At 37.8% G+C, this 21,533-nt stretch overlaps 2 protein-coding genes across 2 annotated transcripts; one reads left to right on the top strand and one right to left on the bottom strand.

The window, feature by feature from the left end:
- The first annotated feature begins 1,344 nt into the window (after positions 1 to 1,344).
- On the top strand, positions 1,345 to 12,715 carry FKBP7 (FKBP prolyl isomerase 7). The gene is made up of 4 exons (XM_046658967.1): positions 1,345 to 1,640; positions 2,686 to 2,837; positions 7,657 to 7,790; positions 11,483 to 12,715. Exons 1-4 carry the CDS (start codon positions 1,435 to 1,437, stop codon positions 11,642 to 11,644), a joined length of 654 nt encoding a protein of 217 aa, XP_046514923.1. The 5' UTR covers positions 1,345 to 1,434; the 3' UTR covers positions 11,645 to 12,715.
- A 1,864-nt stretch (positions 12,716 to 14,579) lies between these two features.
- On the bottom strand, positions 14,580 to 21,516 carry PJVK (pejvakin). Its single transcript, XM_046659278.1, has 6 exons — positions 19,532 to 21,516; positions 18,577 to 18,772; positions 17,915 to 18,056; positions 16,617 to 16,734; positions 15,135 to 15,233; positions 14,580 to 14,914 (listed from the first exon to the last, which is right to left on the bottom strand). The coding sequence occupies exons 1-6, from the start codon at positions 19,740 to 19,742 to the stop codon at positions 14,622 to 14,624; spliced, it is 1,059 nt and encodes a 352-aa protein (XP_046515234.1). The 5' UTR covers positions 19,743 to 21,516; the 3' UTR covers positions 14,580 to 14,621.
- Positions 21,517 to 21,533: the final 17 nt, after the last annotated feature.

Genomic DNA, 21,533 nt, shown 5'->3' with positions numbered 1-21,533 from the left:
CTCCTCTCATTCCGGGAGTGGGAGAAATTGTCTCCCGAGAAGGCAGTGTGCTGCTGAGAGTCCTCGGGCCGGGGACGGCGCGGGGCCCCGAGGAGCTGTGATCGCGCCACCACTTCCCTTTAGGGTACAGAACATGCAACCGAACTTTGGAGTTTATTTTATTCCAAAAGTGTTTTTAATGATTTTCTAAAATCCTGTTTGGAAATGATCATCTTACATAATTGACAATAATTTTCAGATTGATGGAATTCTGCAAACGTTAAGCAGATACAGCAGGCCCAGTGCTGCGGCTTTTCTTAGCATCACTGAGGCAGAATAACACCTCCCCTTCCAGAACCTGATCCAGGCCTTCGCTGAAGCCTTTCTGGTCTGGGTAAAGTCTTTGGGTTCACTTGGAAATAAGGTGAATGGATCGATGCATATGTAATAAGTCCCATGTAGTTAAATGTTAATGATAGAATCCAAGCGGGTATAAGGCCGCGGTGATGAGATAGCAAAGTTCCATTTTTCTGTATGTTCGCAAGTTTTTCATACTAAAACGTGGAAGGGGTGGGTAAGGCTGGCTTTGTGTCAGACTTGGTCAAATCCCCCACCGCGTAGTGGCTGTGAGATTGGAACAAAATGCCCAATATTCAGATGACCTCGTGTTCTCATCTGCGTAACGTGGGTAATTAGCGATCTGGCAGAGTTGGGAGGAAAAGTGACACTGCCAAGAGCTTCTCGCGCCCTCCGAAGGCCCTCAAATCAACGGCGGCCCCGAGTGGTGCGGGAGGGAAACGCAAACCCAGCCGCCAGCCCGAATCGCCGGCGGCGGCTGTGGAAAAGGCCTTTCCCGGGGCGGGGAGCAGCGGCCCCTCCGTCCACTCGCGACCAGGTGGCCGTGAGTTTGTGTGTGGCTTCGCCTGGAACCTCTTAATGCACGACTCCGACCCCGAGAAGGCGCGCTTCAAGGACGCCCCAGAAGCAGAATGCCTCCCACGACACCCGCTAATTCTCTAGGGGTCTGAGGAGAAGCCTCTGACGCGCAGAAATGACAGCCGTATTCTCTGCCACATCTGACCCTAGGCTGTTTATTTCGTGATTTGCCGGTTTCATTCCAGGAAGAGCGAGCGTGACTACCAAACCCTGAGGAAACCGGCTGTAAAACATGCGGCCACAGCGAGGAGAAGCGGTGCGATGGTGCAGTGTTGCCTTAGCGACTGAGGACAGCCAGTTGAAGCGCCGGGGACCGCGGGGACGCGACCCTCCCGGACTGGCTGACGCGCCGCTGCCGAGCGCGCCGCCGGGGGGCGGAGCCACGCGCCGCCGGCCCCGGCCCTTTGTGACGTAGCACAATGCCTGCCACGTGTCGGAACGCAGCTGCGGGGCGGACCCCCGGCGACAGTGCCACGCGTGACGGAACGCGGTGGCCAACTGGAGCCGACTCCAGGAATCATGCATTTGTTATTCAGAGTAATCGTTTTCTTTTCCGTGTGGGGCATTTTCACTGCTCAGGGACAAAAGGAAGACAGCACAGAGGAAGTGAAAATAGAAGTTTTGCATCGTCCAGAAAACTGTTCTAAGACAAGCAAGAAGGGAGACCTGCTAAATGCCCATTACGACGGATTCTTGGCTAAAGACGGCTCGAAATTCTACTGCAGGTAGGAAATGCTGCGAACTGCTCCCGCGGCCAGTGCATGCGCGAAATCTCGCCTCCCTGCACCAGCCAGAAGCCCAATTGAAAGTTGTGCCTTTATTTTTAAGGGGGGAAAATCAGACTCGATGCAGTAGTGCCCTATTAAACTGAGTGTTACTTTTTAAGTTAGAAAATCTTGGCCCTAGAAATTATCAAAAATATACTGCATCCACACGGCCCTCGCCTCCCCCCCCCCCCCCCAGCATCGCCGCTGCTCTTGAGACCTATAGAAGTAGGTCAAGGAGCTGACTGTAAGGATGTTCGCGCTTTTCTTTTGCCGTGGGTGGGAGTGTCTTTACGGAGGATTACGTAGGGTAGTTTAAAAGAGTTTTTTCTGGCCTTCAGAAGCAAGATGTTTACAGGCCGAGGGCCACTTTCCAACTGAATCAAGAGGCCACTACAATAATGGCTTTCCTTGGTGACTTCTGGGCCTTGTGTCCTCCCACCTGCCCCGCTGCTACTCTGATTTAATTGATGGTTTATTACTCAGGGGGAGAATGTCTTTTCTTCATGTGTGCAATTACCTTATACAGATAGGATTGGGGAAAGTGCTTTACATTTAGGAGAAAATAGAGATATTGAGTAAGAAGAAAAGATGCAAATTTTAATTACCATTTCAATGAATTTTTGAGGCTAAAGTTGCGCTATCATTTTTCAGAATAAACCCAGAGAGGTTAGAGTTATTTGGGCAAGTCATGCACCTAGTTAGGGGCAGGAGACCCATTAAAAAGTTAACTAACTGTTGAATAGTTTTTGTAAAGATGACAACAAAAAAGAAAATGAGATTACTCCTGATGACTAGCTTTGAGCAAATCATACCTCTTTCTGGCTATTATAGGGGAAGTTTGAGCCAAACACCCCACCAGGGGGTTCAGAATGAGTGCTAATGTAGGAAAGGAGATGGTTAGAGAGGACTCCAAGTTTGAATTACAACAATGCCCAGCTGTGTTTTAAAGTTTGATTTTATTTTTCTTGAAATTAGCTTACCTACATTTTGTTTTTTATTATAGCCGGTCGCAAAATGAAGGCCATCCCAAATGGTTTGTTCTTGGTGTTGGGCAAGTCATAAAAGGCCTAGATATTGCTATGATGGATATGTGCCCTGGAGAGAAGCGGAAAGTGATCATACCCCCTTCATTTGCATATGGAAAGGAAGGCTATGGTAAGGTGTTTTAATATTTTGTCTGTAAAATATATTTAAAAATAAATCACAGACTTCTGGGTGTATATCCAAAAGAATTGAAAGCATCGTCTCAAAGAGATGTTTCTATACCCATGTTCATTGTAGCACTATTCACAGTAGCCAAAAAGTGAAATAACCCAAATGTCCATTGACCAATGAATAGATAAATGAAATGTGCTAAATACATACAGTGGAATATTATTCAGCTGTACAAAGAAAGGAAGTTCTGACATATGCTGCAACATGGGTGAACTTTGAGTACATTATGCTAAATGAAAAAAACAAGTATTGTGTGATTCCACTTACATGAAGCACCTAGAGTACTCAAATTCATAGAGACAGAAAGAGAAGGGTGGTCGCCGGCCTGGGGGAGAGGGGAATAGGTAATTGTTGCTTAATGGGTGTAGAGTTTCAGTTTTGCAAGATGAGATAGTTCTGGAGATTGGTTGCACAACAATATGAATGTACTTAACACTACTGTGCACTTAAAATGGTTAGATAGTAAGTTTTATGTTACATATATTTTCCCACAATGAAAAATTTTGAATCACTAAAAAAAATAAAATAAAAAATCTTAGAGGAAATAATTACAGAACTATAGGGGCCAATAAACCTTAGCTCTATCTAGTCCAGTCCAGCCCAGTCCCCTCTTTTTACATATAAAGAAAATAAGACATTGTTGGAATACAGATCTCTGTGTCCAGAATTCTTTCCCCGCATACTGGCAACACTCATAATGATCTTGTATGTTCTATAAGCTTTACCTTAGTCATTTTTATTTGTTTTTAGTATATATTATTTTATTAATTATTACATAAATGTCTATAGCACATACCTTTGGTAAGCAGTACCAAAGTCAAATTCATAAAACTCAGGAAACTGAAAATATGATTTTCGAGTAAAAGGACAGCACTGGAACATTGTGAAAAGAACATCTGAAATATAACAAGCTGTCAGTCACTATTACCCAAATTCAGGAGAAGCTTTGAAATGTGGAAGAAATGAACTGCTTCTTTCACTTTCTTACTTATTTTTAAAATCCTAGGGTGAGATCTGAGAACCTAGGTAAAGCAGATAAATGGGGAAAATGTTTGAAACCCATATGAAGACTCTTCCTAACCAATAATAAAAATGACCTATCCCGAGAAAGAGGCAGGTTCATTACCAAGTGGCCTGCTAACAAAAAATACAAGTGACCTTAAATCTGTGAGAATACTTAATTTTATTCATAATTAAAGGGAAATTACAAAAATCAGACATGATTTTCACTCATCAGACTACAAAGATATGAAAGTTGGCAAAGACATGGGAAAACCAGCAGTCTCATGAATTATTGCTGGGAATGTAAATAATTTGACCTCTCGAGCAATTTCTATCAAAATTTAAAATGCGATATCCCACGACCCAGTAGCTCTATTTGCAGGAATGTGCACAAGGTATGTGTAAAAGAACATTCCTTGCAGACTTTTTTTTGGGTAGCAAGAGACTGGAAACTACCTGAGTATCCATTGATAGGAAATTAGTTAAATTATGGTACATCTATACAATGGATTACTGTGCAGCTAGTAAAAAGAATGAAGCAGAGCCATATGTATTAATATGTTAAAAATAAAGTGGGATAGAATATATCATGGAAGGAATATTTATTGAGCATCAGTGCCAGGCTCTGTTCTAGGCACTGAGCATGAAGCAGTGAACAAAGCAGAAACAATTCTCCATCCTCCATGAGGTTACACGTGACGGGGAATTTCACGTATGCATCATGTTTCTACGTGGACTATGTCTGGAAGGGTACACAGTCATCTGATGACATTAAGCGTTCCTGGGATGGAGGCCTGAGGGTCAAGGAGAAGAGATTTCTTCTCCCTCTATAATGTTTTCTACTGTTTAAATTTTTACCTTGTGCATGTATTAATTTTTGCAAAATTACATTTTTAAAAATCACTAAAGTTAAAAGTGAAACAGAGTAGAGACATTTTTATAAAAGGGGAAAATGAGCAGTCTGGCAGAGGGACAGTTTCCATCTTGCGTTCTCAATTAGGTCTTTGCTTCCTGTTGCTGTGTGAAGATTATAAAGAATGAATCTTTATCTCTTCGTTCTATGTGGAGCCCTTGCTAACTCCACCTATTTGAAATATTTAGTATGTAGTTAAAGTAAAAATTAATTTTCTACGATGAGATATTGTCCTTACTCCCAAATATTTTGTTGAAATGGCATGCCCTCTTTGAGGCTCTGTGTTTACTCATTAAGAGTAGTGATTCCCTCATCTGTTCATTCCAGCAAGAGCAGGGGATCACTGCCCCAAATTGGATTGGAGGAAGGGTAGTGGTTCAAGTCAAACCCAATCAGACTTAAAACTCCTAAAGAGAGAGTTCCAGATAACAACAGCTTCGTTTTCAATGCTTTTTGCCAACCATTTGGTCCCGTCAGAATAGCTCCCATGGAACCATAGTTTGTGTATCCTATTTTTATTTGTAGAGGAACCTGGGAGAGAGAGAAAATTGAATTGAAATTAAACTGAATGCAATACTTTTCCTAAAAATGTTGTCATAGGTTGAGGCCAGTTGTCTTTCAGTCTCTTTAATCGAATTTTCAGCATTTCCTTTCTCTCTTGTGTTGTCTCATCAGATGCCTCCACGTTCTGCCTACTACCACAACACCCACTCCCCACTCTGCCTAGAGCACCCACGTCCGGCATCAATAGGTGCTTACCCTGGATCCCATTACCCAAAGGCAAATGACTACTAAGTTAATCCTTTCTGTAAACTAATTTATGCTTAGATATGAATGACTACCCAGGCTGCCTAAGCTGTTCATAAACCAGACTCTTGCTGCAGAGATGTAGAAATTTGACTTGCCGTAGTTAGTTCATATTCAATCTGAGGTGTCACCAATAAACATAAAAATAGTGAATCTGGCTAGTAACACCACCAACGCTTCATTTCACGTATAAGGAAAAGGAGACCCAACAAAGTGTGTTCTTTGTAACGTAAACTGCTAGTTTACCTGCATTACAGTAGTTCAGATTAGATTATCTTAAAAGTTGCAGTGTAGACCATAAGTAACTGCTTAACACAACTTCTTGATCAGATGAACTTTTTTAAATAAGTTGTTATTAAGACGTAACATTAGCTATAACTTTGTTTTAGGTAGTACTTGAAGAAGTCTTTCCTCTGCGCAGTGTCCTTGCCTCATGTCACAGAGCACCCCTGCATGTTTGAAATGCATGTGACTTGTTAGTGCTTTAATTAACAGTCCGTGTGGTATGTATAGATTCTTTACATTAACTCCTACGTCTTTGATCTGCTTGTCTAAATACAAGGAATTCTATAACAAATGCACATTTCTCTTTTCTTTATACTATAATTTTTTTGCAAGAAAAAACCTAATTGGCAATATTTTCTTTTCTATGTTCACAGTAGAATTATTCAGAAACTTCAACTTGTAATATTTGTTTCTTAAGAAATTTTAATTTATGTTTGAATTCGTGTTTAACTATTGTCAGATGTTATTTTTCTGTCATAAAGAGATCCTAATGGGCCAGAATAGGAATGAGTTTTGTAAAAATGATCATTGACTCAATCTCTAGCTCTTTTACTCTAAAGTCAGATAATATGAGGTACATCGGTTGGGACGGTCGCATTAGTCACGTGATGTGTGGGTAGATTTTTCTGTGTCCTCGATTTGGAGGTGACTGATCCACTTTTCCTTTTGGCTGTAACTTTAAAGCCCTTTTCTCTTTGGATTATATAAATACTTTAGCAAGAATTCTCCACTTTTTCATTAAAGAAATTACTGTTTCCTTCAGAGAACAAACTTAGCCATTTTAAAAATAAACAGTAGGCGTCATTCATTTGGCAAATATTTAAGTGACCATGATGGATCAGGTACTGTGTGAGACTCTGGGAATATGCTGGTGACACAAGCCACCCACTGCCTCTTAGCAAGTCCTTTTGGCAGGTTGGTTTATAAAATGGTCATCTGAAATAGCCCATAGCTTGCTAAAATCATCTGTGACATCAGTTAATAGGTTAACTTTATTAAAGAGAACTATTCAACTGAATACTGAAATTTTTTATTGTGATTAGAAATTTCTTCATAAAATTGTTACTGGTTTATTCTGTCATTGCACTTTTTTTTTTGCTGAGGAAGATTCACCCTAAGCTAACATCTGTTGCCAATCTTCCTCTTTTTGCTTGAGGAAGATTCACCCTGAGCTAACATCTGTGCCAGTCTTCCTCCATTTCATATGTGGGTCTCTGCCACCGCCTGGCCACCGATAAGTGGTGTGTGTCAGCACCCGGGAACCAAACCCGGCCTGCCCACACAGAGTGCACCAAACCCAACCACTAGGCCATGGGGCCAGCCCCTCATTGCACTTATTTTTTAATGTCTGTAAAGAACTTGAAAGTCAAATATATTGATACGTATGTTTTATTTATGCTTCCAAATAACTACACAAAATCATTTTCTAAAAGATTACTGATCTACACTTTGAAATTTTTCTGCCCATGCATTTCTTGTCTGCACCAGTTCTTTGCTGTATAATGATGGGTTATATTAATAAAAATTACATGATTTATATTTATTTTAATTTAACCAGGAAATAATGGTCTGCTAGGTCCTTAGAACTGACTTGATGTAAAAACATATGGAAAAAAATCCTAAAAAGTATTTAGAAAGCAGTTTTTATAAATATGAATAATGTAATCATAATGCTATAATGGCTATTTGTGAATAAATATTTGAACGTTATCTTCATGTAAGTTAAACTGTTAAAAAAATTTATACCTTTAGCCGAAGGCAAGATTCCCCCTGATGCAACATTGATTTTTGAGATTGAACTTTATGCTGTGACGAAAGGACCACGAAGCATTGAAACATTTAAACAGATAGACACGGACAATGACAGGCAACTCTCTAAAGCCGAGGTAATTCAAACAGATTTCATATGTCTAATCTAATTTTTTATCACAATTTAAATACTTCTGTGTTACAGCTATGATTTTTTCACTTCTACCTAGTGTGGGCTGATTACTTTGCTTTTATAGAGCTGGTTACAAAAAAATCTAAGCTCCAAGAAGAAAATGTGCTTTTTCAATATAAAATTTGTAACCAGATCATCCTGTTCAATTTCCTTTCTCCCTGCTGCAAGAGGGTCATTAAAATACTAAACTCATCTCTACAGGACATTTCCAGCATCTAGACTACAGGGGCAGATCTCTTTCAAGCAGCACTGTAAGAATTTGTCACAGGGCAAATAATTCCCACCTCATAGGATGGCAAGGATTACATGAGATGATGAAAAGAGCTAGCAAGAATTTGAATTGCGTGGGCTAGAAGGTTGGTCAGGAGGAGCCAGAAGTTCAGCTCCCTAGCTTCTGCATCCCAGTTAGTCTTATATATGAATTGAAGGATTAATAAAGATCTCAGAATAATAATAATAATAGATAATTTTATCACATTTTCTCAGTACCGGGTACAATTATAAATTCATTAGTGTGTGAACTCCTTTAATCTCCATGACAGTTTATGAGGCAGACACTATTGTCATCATCTCCAATTTATAGATGAGGGAAATAAATGATGCCCAGACAGGTTAAGTAACTAGCTTAAGGTTACAGCTGTAAGTGGCAAAACCAGACTGCAACCCCAGCGATGTGGCTCCACTGTGGTGCTCTTAACCATGAGTCTACCCTGCCTCTTTCAGGGAGTTCCCAGCATGAACGTTTCAGGGCTAGTGTTTGTTTCATTGAAGTCTAGTGCCTTCCTTAATCTCACTGACTAGACTCTTTTTGCTTAAATTGGGTAACCCAGTTGTCTCCCCTCTTGTTTGGAGGCAGTTTAACTTTCATAACTCTACCGCCTACATAGGTAATAAAAGGCAACTGCGTCATTGATTTCAAGTGATAAGAGGAAGCCCCTTTTCTCTATTTCTTTTCCTCTCCCTCTCCAATCCTTTCCCCACCCTAATTCCACTTCCTTCTCCAAGATGTTAGTAAGGACTTTCCCGGGAAACTCTGGTTGGTCAGTGGTGGAGGAGGGTTAAGGGACTGGGAACGTGCCTTGTTCCTTCAGAGGAGCGGTTAGAGGGGTGGCACACTGTCCCCAGTCGGTGCCTTCTCTTGACTTCTCATCCTCTTGAGGGGAACAGCAGCTGCAGGTGAATTCACAAGGCACCCAAACCCCAGCCTGTGCACACAGACTATTCAGTATCCCTTGCACATCGAGGCACGTGCTGCAGTTTGAATACTCCTCAGTAGCCTTAGGGGATCTTCAGTTCTTTTCTGCAAAGTAAAAGTAAAGAAAGTCCAAAATAGTGACCTGCTTGGCTATGGTCTGCCCACGTGTTTCTCAGGTGTCAGGGACCAGCTGCATTATCACTGGATGGATGAGAGGTTTTCGTATGCTTGAATAATAACAGCTGTCTTTATTGACACCCCTGAACACGACTCTAAGCCTCACATCAATCCTGCAATGAAGATACTCTTTTCCTCTTTTTACAGATGGCAAAACTGAGGTTCAGAGAGGTTAAATCATTTTTCCAGGACCACACAGCCAGTACATGGCAAAGCCTGGATTTGAAACATGGCTAAAAGAAACACTATCCTTCATCATCAAATTTAGTCAGTTATTTCTTCAGTATAAGTAAGGTGGGGGGAGAAGGGGAACACAGTATTTTTATTAAATTACTAAGTGGAAACTGTGGAACCCATTACCAGCAAAATTAAGGTCATGTTCTGACTCCCTTTTTGTACCTCTTCACTACAGTTTACTGGAAAAGTACATTTTGAGAGTCAGCAATATTCATTATGAAAATATTTTTACCTACTTAGAAACTGAGGAATATTTGAGGCTGTTTAAAATTCTTTACACCTACGTAGGATTACTAAGGCTCTATTGGAAGAAAAAATGCATCTCCATCCTATAGGACTGAAGTCACATTTGAGAACAGTTGATATATCTTTCATTAAAATCTATTGATCGTTCTAAAATAAACTCTACTCCCGATGGATTGAGTTTGGGATATGTATTGCTAAAAATCTCTCAGGGTTCAACGTGAGCCTTCAAAAATACTCTTGCCTCTAAAATTCCCAACCTTGCTAAACATTTTCTCCAGCTATTGTACATTGCTTTCTTTGGCTATAATATATATTAAGGTTTTCCAGTGGAAATATAATTGAGTCACATATATAATTTTAAATTTTTAGTAGCCACATCTTAAAAAGTAAAAAGAAACAGGTGAAATTAATTTCAAGGATGTTTTGTTTAACCCAATATGTCTAGAATATTACCATTTCAACATAAAATCAATATAAAAATTATTAATGAGATACTTTTGTGTTGTCTTCAAAATTTGTTGAGTATTTTGCCTTACAGTAGCATATCTCAATTTGATCCACCCACATTTCAAGTACTTAATAGTCAGGTGTTGCTAGTAGCTACATATGAGGCAGGGCTTATGTGTCTTTGCTGAGAAAAACATTGTATTATATAGAGAAAAAGGGAATACTTCAGAATATCTGTTCTTCATTTGACATTATTATTAGAGAGATTGTCATGGTTTGTGGATTTGGGGGAGAGCTGGAGAAGCATAGAAGAATTAAGAAAATTAAATTTTATTTCAAAACCTGTGATTGGGTTTTATTGATGATACAACATTCATTAATTTTAGAGATTATAGAAATGACAAGTTCGATTTTAGTCACTAATGGATTTCCTTTGATAGCGTGGACAGTGTATATTATTAGAAGGTATTTAGTTTCAACAAAATTCAATTCAGTTCATCTTTGAGTATGTACTACTAACCATCTGTAGTCTCAAGAGAAGCTAATTGGAAGATCAGCTTCTCTTCAGAAAATTGCTTCAAAGGTTAAAAAAAATAAAACCTCAAATAGCTTTAAAAGAATTTTTTTTTTTAAACAGCCTTCTGTTTCCTCTGTGCTTAGGCTGTTCCCTCTGCCAAGAATGCCCTTTGCCTACTTCATTTTTTTTTAAGTACTCTGTTTTTTTTTTTTAGGTGTGCTTTTTGGTGAGGAAGATTGGCTCTGAGCTAACATCTGTTGCCAGTCTTCCTCTTATTTTATGTGGGATGCTGCCACAACGTGGCTTGACGAGCAGTGCTAGGTCCGCGCCCAGGATCCAAACCTGCAAACCCTGAGCTGCCAAAGCAGAGTGCGTGAACTTAACCACTACGCCACTGAGCTGGCCCCTTATTTTTCTTTTAGGTACGCTTTTTGGTGAGGAAGATTGGCCCTGAGCTAACATCTGTTGCCAATCTTCCTCTCTTTTTTTTTTCTTCTCCCCAAAGCCCCAGTCCATAGTTGTACATCCTAGTTCTAAGTCCTTCTAGTTCTTCTATGTGGGATGCTGCCACAGCGTGGCTTGATGAGTGGTGTGTAGGTTCGCACCCAGGATCCAAACCCATGAACCCCAAGCCATTGAAGGAAGTGGTGCACACAAATTTAACCACCACACAACCAGGCCAGCCCCGTAAAAATTTTGTATCACTTATTATAAGTAGTCTTAAATATTGAGTTTCTTTATGTAAACATTTCCTCAAAGTTACTGGAAATTTATTGTGATATCTTTTTATTAAAGAAATATTGTTTTGGCCCTTTAGATAAATCATTACCTGAAAAGGGAATTTGAAAAAGATGAGAAGCCACGTGACAAGTCGTATCAGAATGCGGTTTTAGAAGATATTTTTAAGAAGAATGACCATGATGGTGATGGCTTCATTTCTTCCAAGGAATACAATGTATATCAACATGACGAACTATAGCATATTTCTATTTCTAAATTTTTTTAGCTACTTACTGTACTTTATATGTAAAACAGTCACATTTCTCCAAGTTATATTTTCTCTTTTTCCCCCATGAGAACATATTTTGATCCCCTCAATACATGTAATTTGGGAATAATAAATGCGAGGCTGTTTTGCAAATTTAACTTCCAAGAAAGGTATGATTGTGTTTCTGATTGCTTTATTCTGTTAACACAAAATGCAGCATCATGAAACAGACCTCTGTGTCCCCGTGGACAGTTTTCCCCCTTCAGGATATAGGAAGACATCTATGTCAAGATCTTCAAGCTCTTCCCAACTCTAACCTTAAATATGTAAACATCCAATTTTTAATATTTTCAATGTCACAATGCCCCATATTTTTAAAATATTCACTAGGGACCCAGGAATTAGCATTTCATTTGTTTATGCATTTCACAGCATTATGGATAGCAGGATATAAAAATCATGGGACTGAAGAGTCTTCCTTTGGTATGCATGCAGGAAAATATTAGTTGTGTAACTCTGTCCCCCAGAGAGCCTCAACACCGTCTCCGTAGTTTTTGCTGCAAGCTTCTGGCCTTGGGTATTTGTTCCAGTGGGGAATGTTTAAAGATATTTGATCAGACCAAAGACTTTATGCCTCATATAGCAGGCATAATAAAATCTATACTGCTGAGTCTTGTACTTCTTCAGACATCATTCTAAATAAGCTACTCTTCTTCCTTCTCATAGGCCTTTATGTCTACCAACCCTAACTTTTTGTCTTGATAGTTTTAAATAGATGCCATCGTATTTCTTAGTTTCCATTTCCCTTTCTCTAGGTGTCTCTATCCCATGTCACTTAATTTTACAATGTTCTCGTTATTAATCATGAATGAGTATTACAAACTGGTATGCCGTCAAATTTTTGATAAATGTGTAGAATTTATTTTACACATGAGGCTATGTGGGGATTCAAATGAGGATACAAATGAGGATATACAGTGCCATGGCAATTTTCTGTGATGGTCAAATCATGACATGGTCCAACTTCTTGAGAATAAGAGGTAAGAGATGCTGTAGGATATCATGTTGGCGCCAAAGAAAGGGCACATATTTATTGGACCATGTAAGATTTGGCCTACTGCATGTGTAAGAAAGTATGGTAAGCCAGTAAATAACTCTGTTCAAAACAAGTGAGTCAAAACAAAGTTTTTCCATTTTCTGAAACTTGCTCTTCCAAATCATTTGTTAATTGTTCATCTTTTAACTGCTTTAGACATACTGCTAGAAATTATGTTATTTAAAAGGGTGGGGGGGGGGACACAAAACCCATGGGATTAGTGGATTTCACATATGCACAGCACAGAATTTGACACTTCATGAAACAAAAACCTGTTCATCCCCCCAATATTTCTTCATTTCTATACCCAATTTTATAACTCCTCCTCACTTGCTCAATCATCAACTCTTTCATCCCTTTACATTCCTCAGAAAAACCTGCCCAGTTGACATAAACTAAGTTGATAACTCAGTATTCTTATGTTTTGGTTTGGAAACTGCCCTCATTCTCTATATCCATACAAAAAAGTCACTAGAGCCTTCTTTTGATCAGTATACTCATATTGCATTTGAATCATATATGCTGCCCAAAACAAAAATACAGTGAAAAAAACAGATAAGGAAATTATTCTATAAGAGAAACTATAAGTCTAACCTTTCCGTCCCATTTTCATACAAAGTGCTTTCAAACTTATGTTTTAAAAACCTATAGATGATATTAAATGAGAGATTTACTCTAAAACTCTAATAAACATTTAAATAATTAAAAAATAAAATTTTAATCATTCTAATACATAAAGTATACAGGTATTTTGTATTTACACAATTGCTTTATGCCTTCATAAGCATATACCTAATAGTGAGTGCTTTAAGTATACATTTTGAGTTCTAGAATTTCAACATACCATTTTTGCAATTATTTTAATAAGGGTGTACAGCAAATGAATAATTTAGGTTGTTTGTGTATGAAAAATTCAGATGTCTTACAGAGTAGATGAAAAAGATCTCCCAGAACTAAATATGTTAAATGTTTTAAACATTTTCAAAGGAGAAAAGAAATGTGTCCTAGCTGCCTTACCTTTAAAATGACAGTAGTGAGATTTATAAAAACAAAACTAGCAAGCATATGTACATCACAGAATGGCAGCCCATTACTACTATCAGTCACCCTGTTAACTCTGTACACAAAACCCCACGCTGAGCTCTGTGCTTTTAATTTGATACTCCAATTAAACATTTAGGATTACAGTAAATTATTAACACATTTTTCTCATTTTGCCAGACCTAGGGCAATAGTTAAAGCACCATAAAGTCGCCACTTGTGCACTCTTGCCATCCTTAAATGTTGAATTAAAAACCGATTAAAAATAAAATTGATATTTAGGAAATCTCTAGGGGCCGGCCCCGTGGCCGAGTAGTTAAGTTTGTGTGCTCCACTTTGGTGGCCTAGGGTTTCGCTGGTTCGGATCCTGGGTGCGGACATGGCACCGCTCGTCAGGCCACACTGAGGCAGCGTCCCACGTGCCACAACCAGAAGGACCCACAACTAAAAATATACAACTATGTACTGGGGAGAGAAATCAGGAAAAAAAATCTCTATGTAAAGTTATCTAAAATGATAGACTAAATCCCAAAAACATTTCTGAAGTAACTGGCAGATTTTATGAAGGAACATCTATATTCTGAATCTTATATTTAAACCTTTTTATAATATATATAAACAATATCATCAGTCTTCATGACAATTTAGGAGGTAGACACTATTATGATCTGCACTTTACAGATGAGGAGAATGATGCCCAGACAGGTTAATTTCTCTTTCTTCTCCCTTTTTAATTTGCCACAATTCATCAAAGTGAACCTCTGGAATTTTGGAAAAAGTGTGTGGCATAGTTGCACCTAAAACACCAGCAAGGTACATTCATTTTTCATTTTATTTCATTCTCTTGTGCCAGACATCAAAACAAGGAACTGCATGAAGTCTCACATACTTCTGCCCGTCGACAGAACACTGAAAGCACCCATAAACCGTCTCCCTTTTAAAGTTCCCCATTCCACAGAGTATGCAAGGTCCTTTTGGAATGTTGTGATTAAGTAAGTTAACTCGGATATGCGTCCCTTCTTTGAGTGAAATATCAGTCATGCGGAGAGGTTTGTCATAATAGTCAGAAAAAAGATCATCTAAGTAAAGCTGTGAGCGAGAAATGGCATCCATCACTCTTCTATCTAAAAGGACAAAAACAGAGAAATGTGTTAGAAGTCACAATAAAAAATGTATAACCAATCTGCATTTATAAACACTACATGAATCTAAACCATCAGGCAAGAAATTATGTGGCTTTTAAATTTAAATTTTTCCTTAACCGACAGGATTACTGAATAGATAACCTCAAGCGTTAATCAGAGAAGAAAAAAATATATTTGAAATACTCTTCAATGGACATACTTCTCTCAAATAGTATATTTCTCAATCTGTAGAGCAGTGCAAATGTTGCCGTTTCTTCCCTTTCAAATCCTCCTTTTGACACTGAAGTGACACAAAGGTCTGTAAAAAAAAATTTTACAAGATGTAACTTGAACAACTCATTTTATTGGGACTTTTAGTTGTAGTTGATAAATTCTAGTACATGCCATTCATTTTAAGTTAAATTTTACATATTTTTGGAAAAGGTAATATTCACATAATACAAAATGAAGAGTACAGAAAGGGAATACAATGACAAATAAATCGCTAGTCTACCCTGACCCCAGCCTCATTTTTCCACCCCCGAGGTAACAACTGTTAGGTTTCTTGTGTATTCTTCCAGAATTACTCCATATATTTTACAAGCATAAAGGAATACATGTGTATGAATGTACATATATAAAACTCTTTAGGCTCAAATAGTTACACACTGCGCACATTTCTCTAAAATGTCTCTTAGAGATTATGTCAGGATCTATAGTGCTACCTCATTCTTAATGGCTTCATAGTGGATGCACCGTTACTTAACTAGTTGCTGATAATAGATATCAAGCTTATTTCCAATTTTTTGCTATTATGAACTAAATATCCTTATACCCATATCATTTCACATATGTCTAAGTATATCTGTAGGATATCCTAAAAGTGTAAGTAAGGCTAAAGTATATGCACAGTTTAAATTTTGATGGATACATCAGTTCTATCAGTTTATACTCCTCCTAACAATCAATATAATTATAAAAACCTCCTACTGAAGTGTCCCAAATAAAAATTATCATGTGTTGTCTTGTTTCTGGTCTCCCTATTCCCTCCTCCTACAGAACTGCAGAAACAAAAACAGGTCTAAAAATGTTTATAAATGACCACAGCTGGGGGGCTCCCTTGCCTAGTCCTTTGGGCTATCCCCAGCCTTGAGCTGACTGGCCTCCTAATCTTGAAGACCTGTGAAAAGTAGAAATCTAAAGTGAGCTGCAAGGAGGTGTTATATAAGGTGACAATTTTAAAAGAAGCCTTTGTACTTTTAAAGTTATTTTCTAGGGAGAGTTGGGAAGCTGGGTCTATGACAGGTAAAACTGAAGAAGAGTTGTCTTTGTGTACCCTAGTTTGGGCATCCTGATACCTTCAAGCATCTTACTGTCTACCTACTCCTCTATTTGCCATCATCAAAAACTACATATTAGAAGGTCATTTATTATCTCCCCGTGTAAGTCAAGGAACACTTTGTCAGTGGATTGCATTTTAGCTCTTATCTATTATTGTAAGTCGGGTATCACCAAGAAGCAGGAAAGAGGTATTGGGTAAGTAGGGACCAGAGGGTCTTTCCCAGCTACTTCGCCCAAGCATAAGATTGACAGCTGACAGCATCATTCTTCTATATTTAGACACTCAGAGAGAGAGGGTTTCCCATTAAATTCTTCTTAAAAATATAATCATTTCAGTGTTTCATGCAAATCATTCACTCACCAAAGGCACCATCCAAGTAAATGAAGAGTTCAAAAACACTGAAAGCTATGGTTGTGTGTGCTGGAAAAACAATAGCTTTGTCCCTTCCCTTGGGATTCTGTTCATCCATAAAATGAAACTATATTAAATAAATAAATTAAATAACATTATTAAGGAGCATAACATGTAAGGATAGCTTTATGGAGAAACAAAATATTTCCTACAATCCCACCAAAAAAACACTACTCCAAAAATTATCCTATTTGAATTAAACAGTTTATACCAGAGGTCCAAATGCTCCAATGGGGACCCATGATCTATATTAGGAAACACCACTTACCACTTTCTCACTTACTTTGGTATTGGAGTCAATGATTAGTGCTACCACAACAGTAATGTTCTCTGGCATTTTTCTTTCAACTGCAAACTAACTGAGTCTAAGTGCTACAGTTGTTTTTCGCCTACCTTGTCTACTGTTCCAAAGCCCCTAGAGCTTTCAGCAACTTTCCAAAGCAACCATCAACTTATTTTCCAAAGCAATCACCAACAATTAAGTAAATGTTTCAGTTTGTGCCCTCAAAATGATCCAATGTTAAACAATTTGGTGGGCAGCTAAATGTAGCCACTGAACAGAACCTCTATTTGCAAAGACTTAAAAAGATGATCACTAAGCCCTATCTTTCTAGCAATTGGTTTTAATAAAACCAATCAATTCATTATTATGTGTCATTATTATGTGAATGACAAGCTAAAAATTAAACAAATAACTTTCAAGATTTTTTAAAAAAGATTTAACATTGAATGAAGCATCTTTGTCATTGACAATATTGTTTTAGGAAAATTGATTTAATTAAAAAACCCACAACGAAGAATATACAACTATGTACCGGGGGGCTTTGGGGAGAAAAAGGAAAAAATAAAATCTTTAAAAAAAAAAAATATATATATATATATATGTAAATTCAACTTAAAAAATTCAAGTATAAACAAAAAATCACTTAAAAATAAAGTCAAAGAATTTAATATAAGCATTCAATTTTTATTCTTAAAATGCATTTAAACTGTAATAGGAGGGACTCCAATACACACATTATTTCACAATGATTCGTGTTTTGTTTGCATTATACTACACGTTTAGAATCCATACTTTCTTGGATTTTTTTCATATTCTAAAACCATTATTGTGCAAAATCCTGTAAAGAACTGCAGTTCTTTACTCTCAACATCTGACAAAATACACGTCTCATTAGAAATTGAATACTTTGTAAAAATTCCCATTGCAGTTTTTTAGTAAGAGAAGCCTAATGAGTGTGGTTTACCCGCATGGCTTCCCCACGAATGCCAGCATGCACAGACAGCGAGCACTGTCGTGTGGTTCGAATGCTTTCCATGACCACGCACAGTACTGCCCTTCTGCTGCTCCTTGACTGACGTATCAAGCTGTGGTCAAAATTAATTTTTCTAAAATAAAGAAGAGAGACATTCACAAAAATCTGTAACATCTAATTACATATAATCAAACACATTCTTTGCAATCAGGTGTTATTCATTCATAGTCCACCTTAACTCAAAGTAAATCCAGGCGGGCCTAATACAAATCAGAAAGAATGCTCAAAACAACTTGAATAATCTGCTTCTCCTTTCTATTTTCTTAAAACATGCTTCTTAGAGGAGTATGTTGGAGAAGACTCTTAGATTTGTTGCAAACAGATTCCTATATTCTTTTAATCTAATAATTTAGCAAATGTGTGTAGAGCCAAAGTGATTTGTGGAACAATTAAAAATCCTGTTTAAAACCAAATGATTTTGGATATCTACCAAAGTTTGGATATATTACTAATTTGTAGTATTTCAAACAAATCAAATAAATTACACTAGTAAAAATATAACCTGAATGTTTTAAGCATTCTTTGTAATGAAGTTTATGTAATCAAAATATCTAATGAAAATAGTGAAGTATATTAAGGATTATTATACTGACCGTGTAGTAATTTCCTTGAGTAATGTTGATACTTCCACTTCATGTTTGGTTACTATACCAAATGAAGCTTTTACCGCAATGGAATCTGATCCAGCAACGTTAATCCCAACGTCATTCACAATATGGTTGCCTCGCCTTCCATAGAGTGAAACATCTGATTCATCTTCATAATTCAGTAACTGATAAGATGAAATACCTTTAAGAATGGAAATTAATACTTTTTAAATGTCTTGAATTCATCTAATGTAGATTATATATATTAGCACTTTACTTTACTATTTAAGACTCGATTACCCAAATATTGAGAAAGGCAACATATCAAACCAAGATTAAAAACAGCAATTCAATTAATTTGACTGCAAGAAGAAATAAATAGCCAGAGTACTTAAAATGAACTCAAATTATCTGTTTGGCCAACAGAACTTCTTAAGCATCAAGATCCACTGGGCGGTTGAAAGAAAAGTTGAAAGAAAAGGTTGAAAGAAAAAATTACAAGAAATAATTTGTCAAATGTCAATTTCATCCGGCCTGCAATTCATTTCAGTTTACCAATTGTAATAACCGAATCATAAAAAAAATATAAATTACTTTCATCTCATTTGACCATGTGAGATAGGTAAGAGCCAACAATACACCATTTTATAGACGAAGAAATATATTATGTCATGTTCTAAGTTGATTTGGTTAAAACAATTTACAAAATAATTAAAATAAGATTAGGCAATAATCTTATAAAATAGGTTTGAAAATTATTCAATTAATAAGAGATTTGATATTATATAAACTATAGGCATTATTCATCTAATAATATTATTACTGCCATAGTAATAAAAATTACTTTTATCAATGAAAATGTGTAAATATTAAAAGCATAAGTAGTATAAACAATCTATGTTTAGATTACCAATAATATAGCTAAATGAGTAGTCACTCCCAAACAGACATTTAAACTTACCAGCTGAAATTTCTCTGTCTCCTAGAAGAACATCTTTCAGTGTAAAAGGTGTTGAGGTAAACTTGTATCTAGGAAACAGAAAGCATCGCTTCTTTTTCACGACCAGACTTAGAGGTTGGTATTTGTCAGCCTCACTGAGGCTTGGAACAGGAACTAATCTCCCTCCATCTCCAACTTGTTTGACAAAGCTCTTGGTAGCAGCCGCAAACATATTAAATAGTACTAAAACATCATCAACTGCAACCCTCAGATAAGAAATCCATATTTTCAAAGAACATCAGGCACAAAGCTAAGCCTTGCTTGATTTTAAATATAATTATACATGTTAAAAATACAAAGCATAGCTTCATCAAGTAGTTTACCAGCGTGCAATTCACAACACTGCCTCCCCTGGTGTGCTCAGGTAATGAATTATAGATCAACCATGTAAAATGATACACTAAAAGCAAGTCTAATTTGGAATTGCAGTCTATAGCACTAAAATATACACAGAAAGCTAGTAATTATAAAATACTACCAATGTCTTTGATGAAGGTCACAGTTGATAGCGGTTTGTCAGTTTTGCTGGAAGCATATAGCCCTCTGGGAACAATGCCATTTAGGTACCAACATTAGCGCTGGACACCATCTACTGTGGACCTAGTCCAAAGGGAACTCCTTCACAAGTGCATCATGCCAATTTTGGCAACAGAAAAGTGCTGTTTTGAATTCTTTTGGTACACAGTTCATTGTTCGAGCATTTCATTCGTTTTTCTTGTATGCTTACAAAACCAAGTGAATAATATAAAACATAAATTCACAGAATATAAGGAAACAATTATATGCAGATCTTTATAAAATACCAAATGAAAGCCACATTACATATAATAACTGTATCCTGACACGTAGGTTTCTTACTTAGAAGCTGGCACATAGACAATATCTCTTTGAAGTGGGGTCCTGCTGCATTTATTTTCTTTCTGTTTCATCACATTATTCCAGTTAACCAACCTTTAAAGAGTTATATACCGCTTTGGCTTGTTTTTAAAGGAATTTTGTAGCTAAATATAAATTTTAGAAACAAATTTGAATGCTGAAATATTGTATTTCATAGTTATGTGGATGTTAATCTATTGTGAAATAGTGGCTATGTGGTACTTAGGATAAGATATTCATTAAAACAACATTAGTAGATAGTACTCGATATACATACACATATAGAGGCGGTAGGGGAAAGAAGAGAGAATAGGCTTAATTCGAGCTTCAAATACTATAAATCAATTTTATGGGATTCTAGACAATTTTTTTTCACTTGCTTTCAAGCATCCAGGGCTCACATGCAACCAAAAGATAAGCTTTTAATAATATTCCTTCCTGCAAATACTATTGTGCAAAACAATCTTCCAGAACACAGAGAAAGCACACCGAGTAATTTCTCCAAGTGGCTAGGAAACCCCTAGAGAAGCGGTACATCTCTTGTCGCTGTCTGACCCCCATCAAAGGTGGTGCATCCCAGGCAAACGCCATTACAACCAACACAGGTGTGCAGAAAGAGCATTTAATTGGAATCCAGTCCACAGGAAGATTTCGTTTACACCCAAGGTGTCTTGTTGGGATCCGCTGGCCCTGCGTTCGTCTCGCGACGAAAGCCTAGAAGACAATGGAGCCCACGCCGCAGGGGGGGGGGGGGGGGGGGTTCTGAGGACGTCCCCGCGAGCTCCCAAAGGCAACGTGAGCGCCGGAAGAGCCCCCCGCAGCCCTCAGGAGCGGATATTCCGCGAGTCTCAAGCTTCGGGGCCAGGCCCGGGGAGGCTCTCCAGCAATTTTGCATTTGGAATTTTCAAATCTTTTTCTTAAAGTGACGCAACCCTCTTCCATCCCCCTATCTCCCCCGCCAAAAAAAAAGGCTGAGCTTCAGGCCTTACAGACTCTGTGAGGCTTGCCTGCCGGACAAGCCTCTCCGGGCAGGAAATAGCCTCCGTATAAAGACACAGAACGGCGGCCTGGCGCTGCTGGCCGCCCA

Source organism: Equus quagga, chromosome 4 (genome assembly GCF_021613505.1).
Source record: "Equus quagga isolate Etosha38 chromosome 4, UCLA_HA_Equagga_1.0, whole genome shotgun sequence".
NCBI lineage: Eukaryota > Metazoa > Chordata > Mammalia > Perissodactyla > Equidae > Equus > Equus quagga.
The sequence above is the reverse complement of the archived record's forward strand: the minus strand, read 5'-3'. Positions and strand labels throughout refer to the sequence as shown.

Excerpts from the sequence above, each read along its gene's own strand:
- FKBP7 (XM_046658967.1), top strand. The coding sequence starts at position 1,435 with ATGCATTTGTTATTCAGAGTAATCGTTTTCTTTTCCGTGTGGGGCATT. Across the intron at positions 1,641-2,685 it reads GGCTCGAAATTCTACTGCAG|CCGGTCGCAAAATGAAGGCC; the intron begins GTAGGAAATGCT and ends TTTTTATTATAG. Across the intron at positions 7,791-11,482 it reads GGCAACTCTCTAAAGCCGAG|ATAAATCATTACCTGAAAAG; the intron begins GTAATTCAAACA and ends TTGGCCCTTTAG.
- PJVK (XM_046659278.1), bottom strand. The coding sequence starts at position 19,742 with ATGTTTGCGGCTGCTACCAAGAGCTTTGTCAAACAAGTTGGAGATGGA. Across the intron at positions 18,057-18,576 it reads CTCAAGGAAATTACTACACG|AAAAATTAATTTTGACCACA; the intron begins GTCAGTATAATA and ends TCTTTATTTTAG. Across the intron at positions 15,234-16,616 it reads TTACTTGGATGGTGCCTTTG|ACCTTTGTGTCACTTCAGTG; the intron begins GTGAGTGAATGA and ends TTTTTTTTACAG.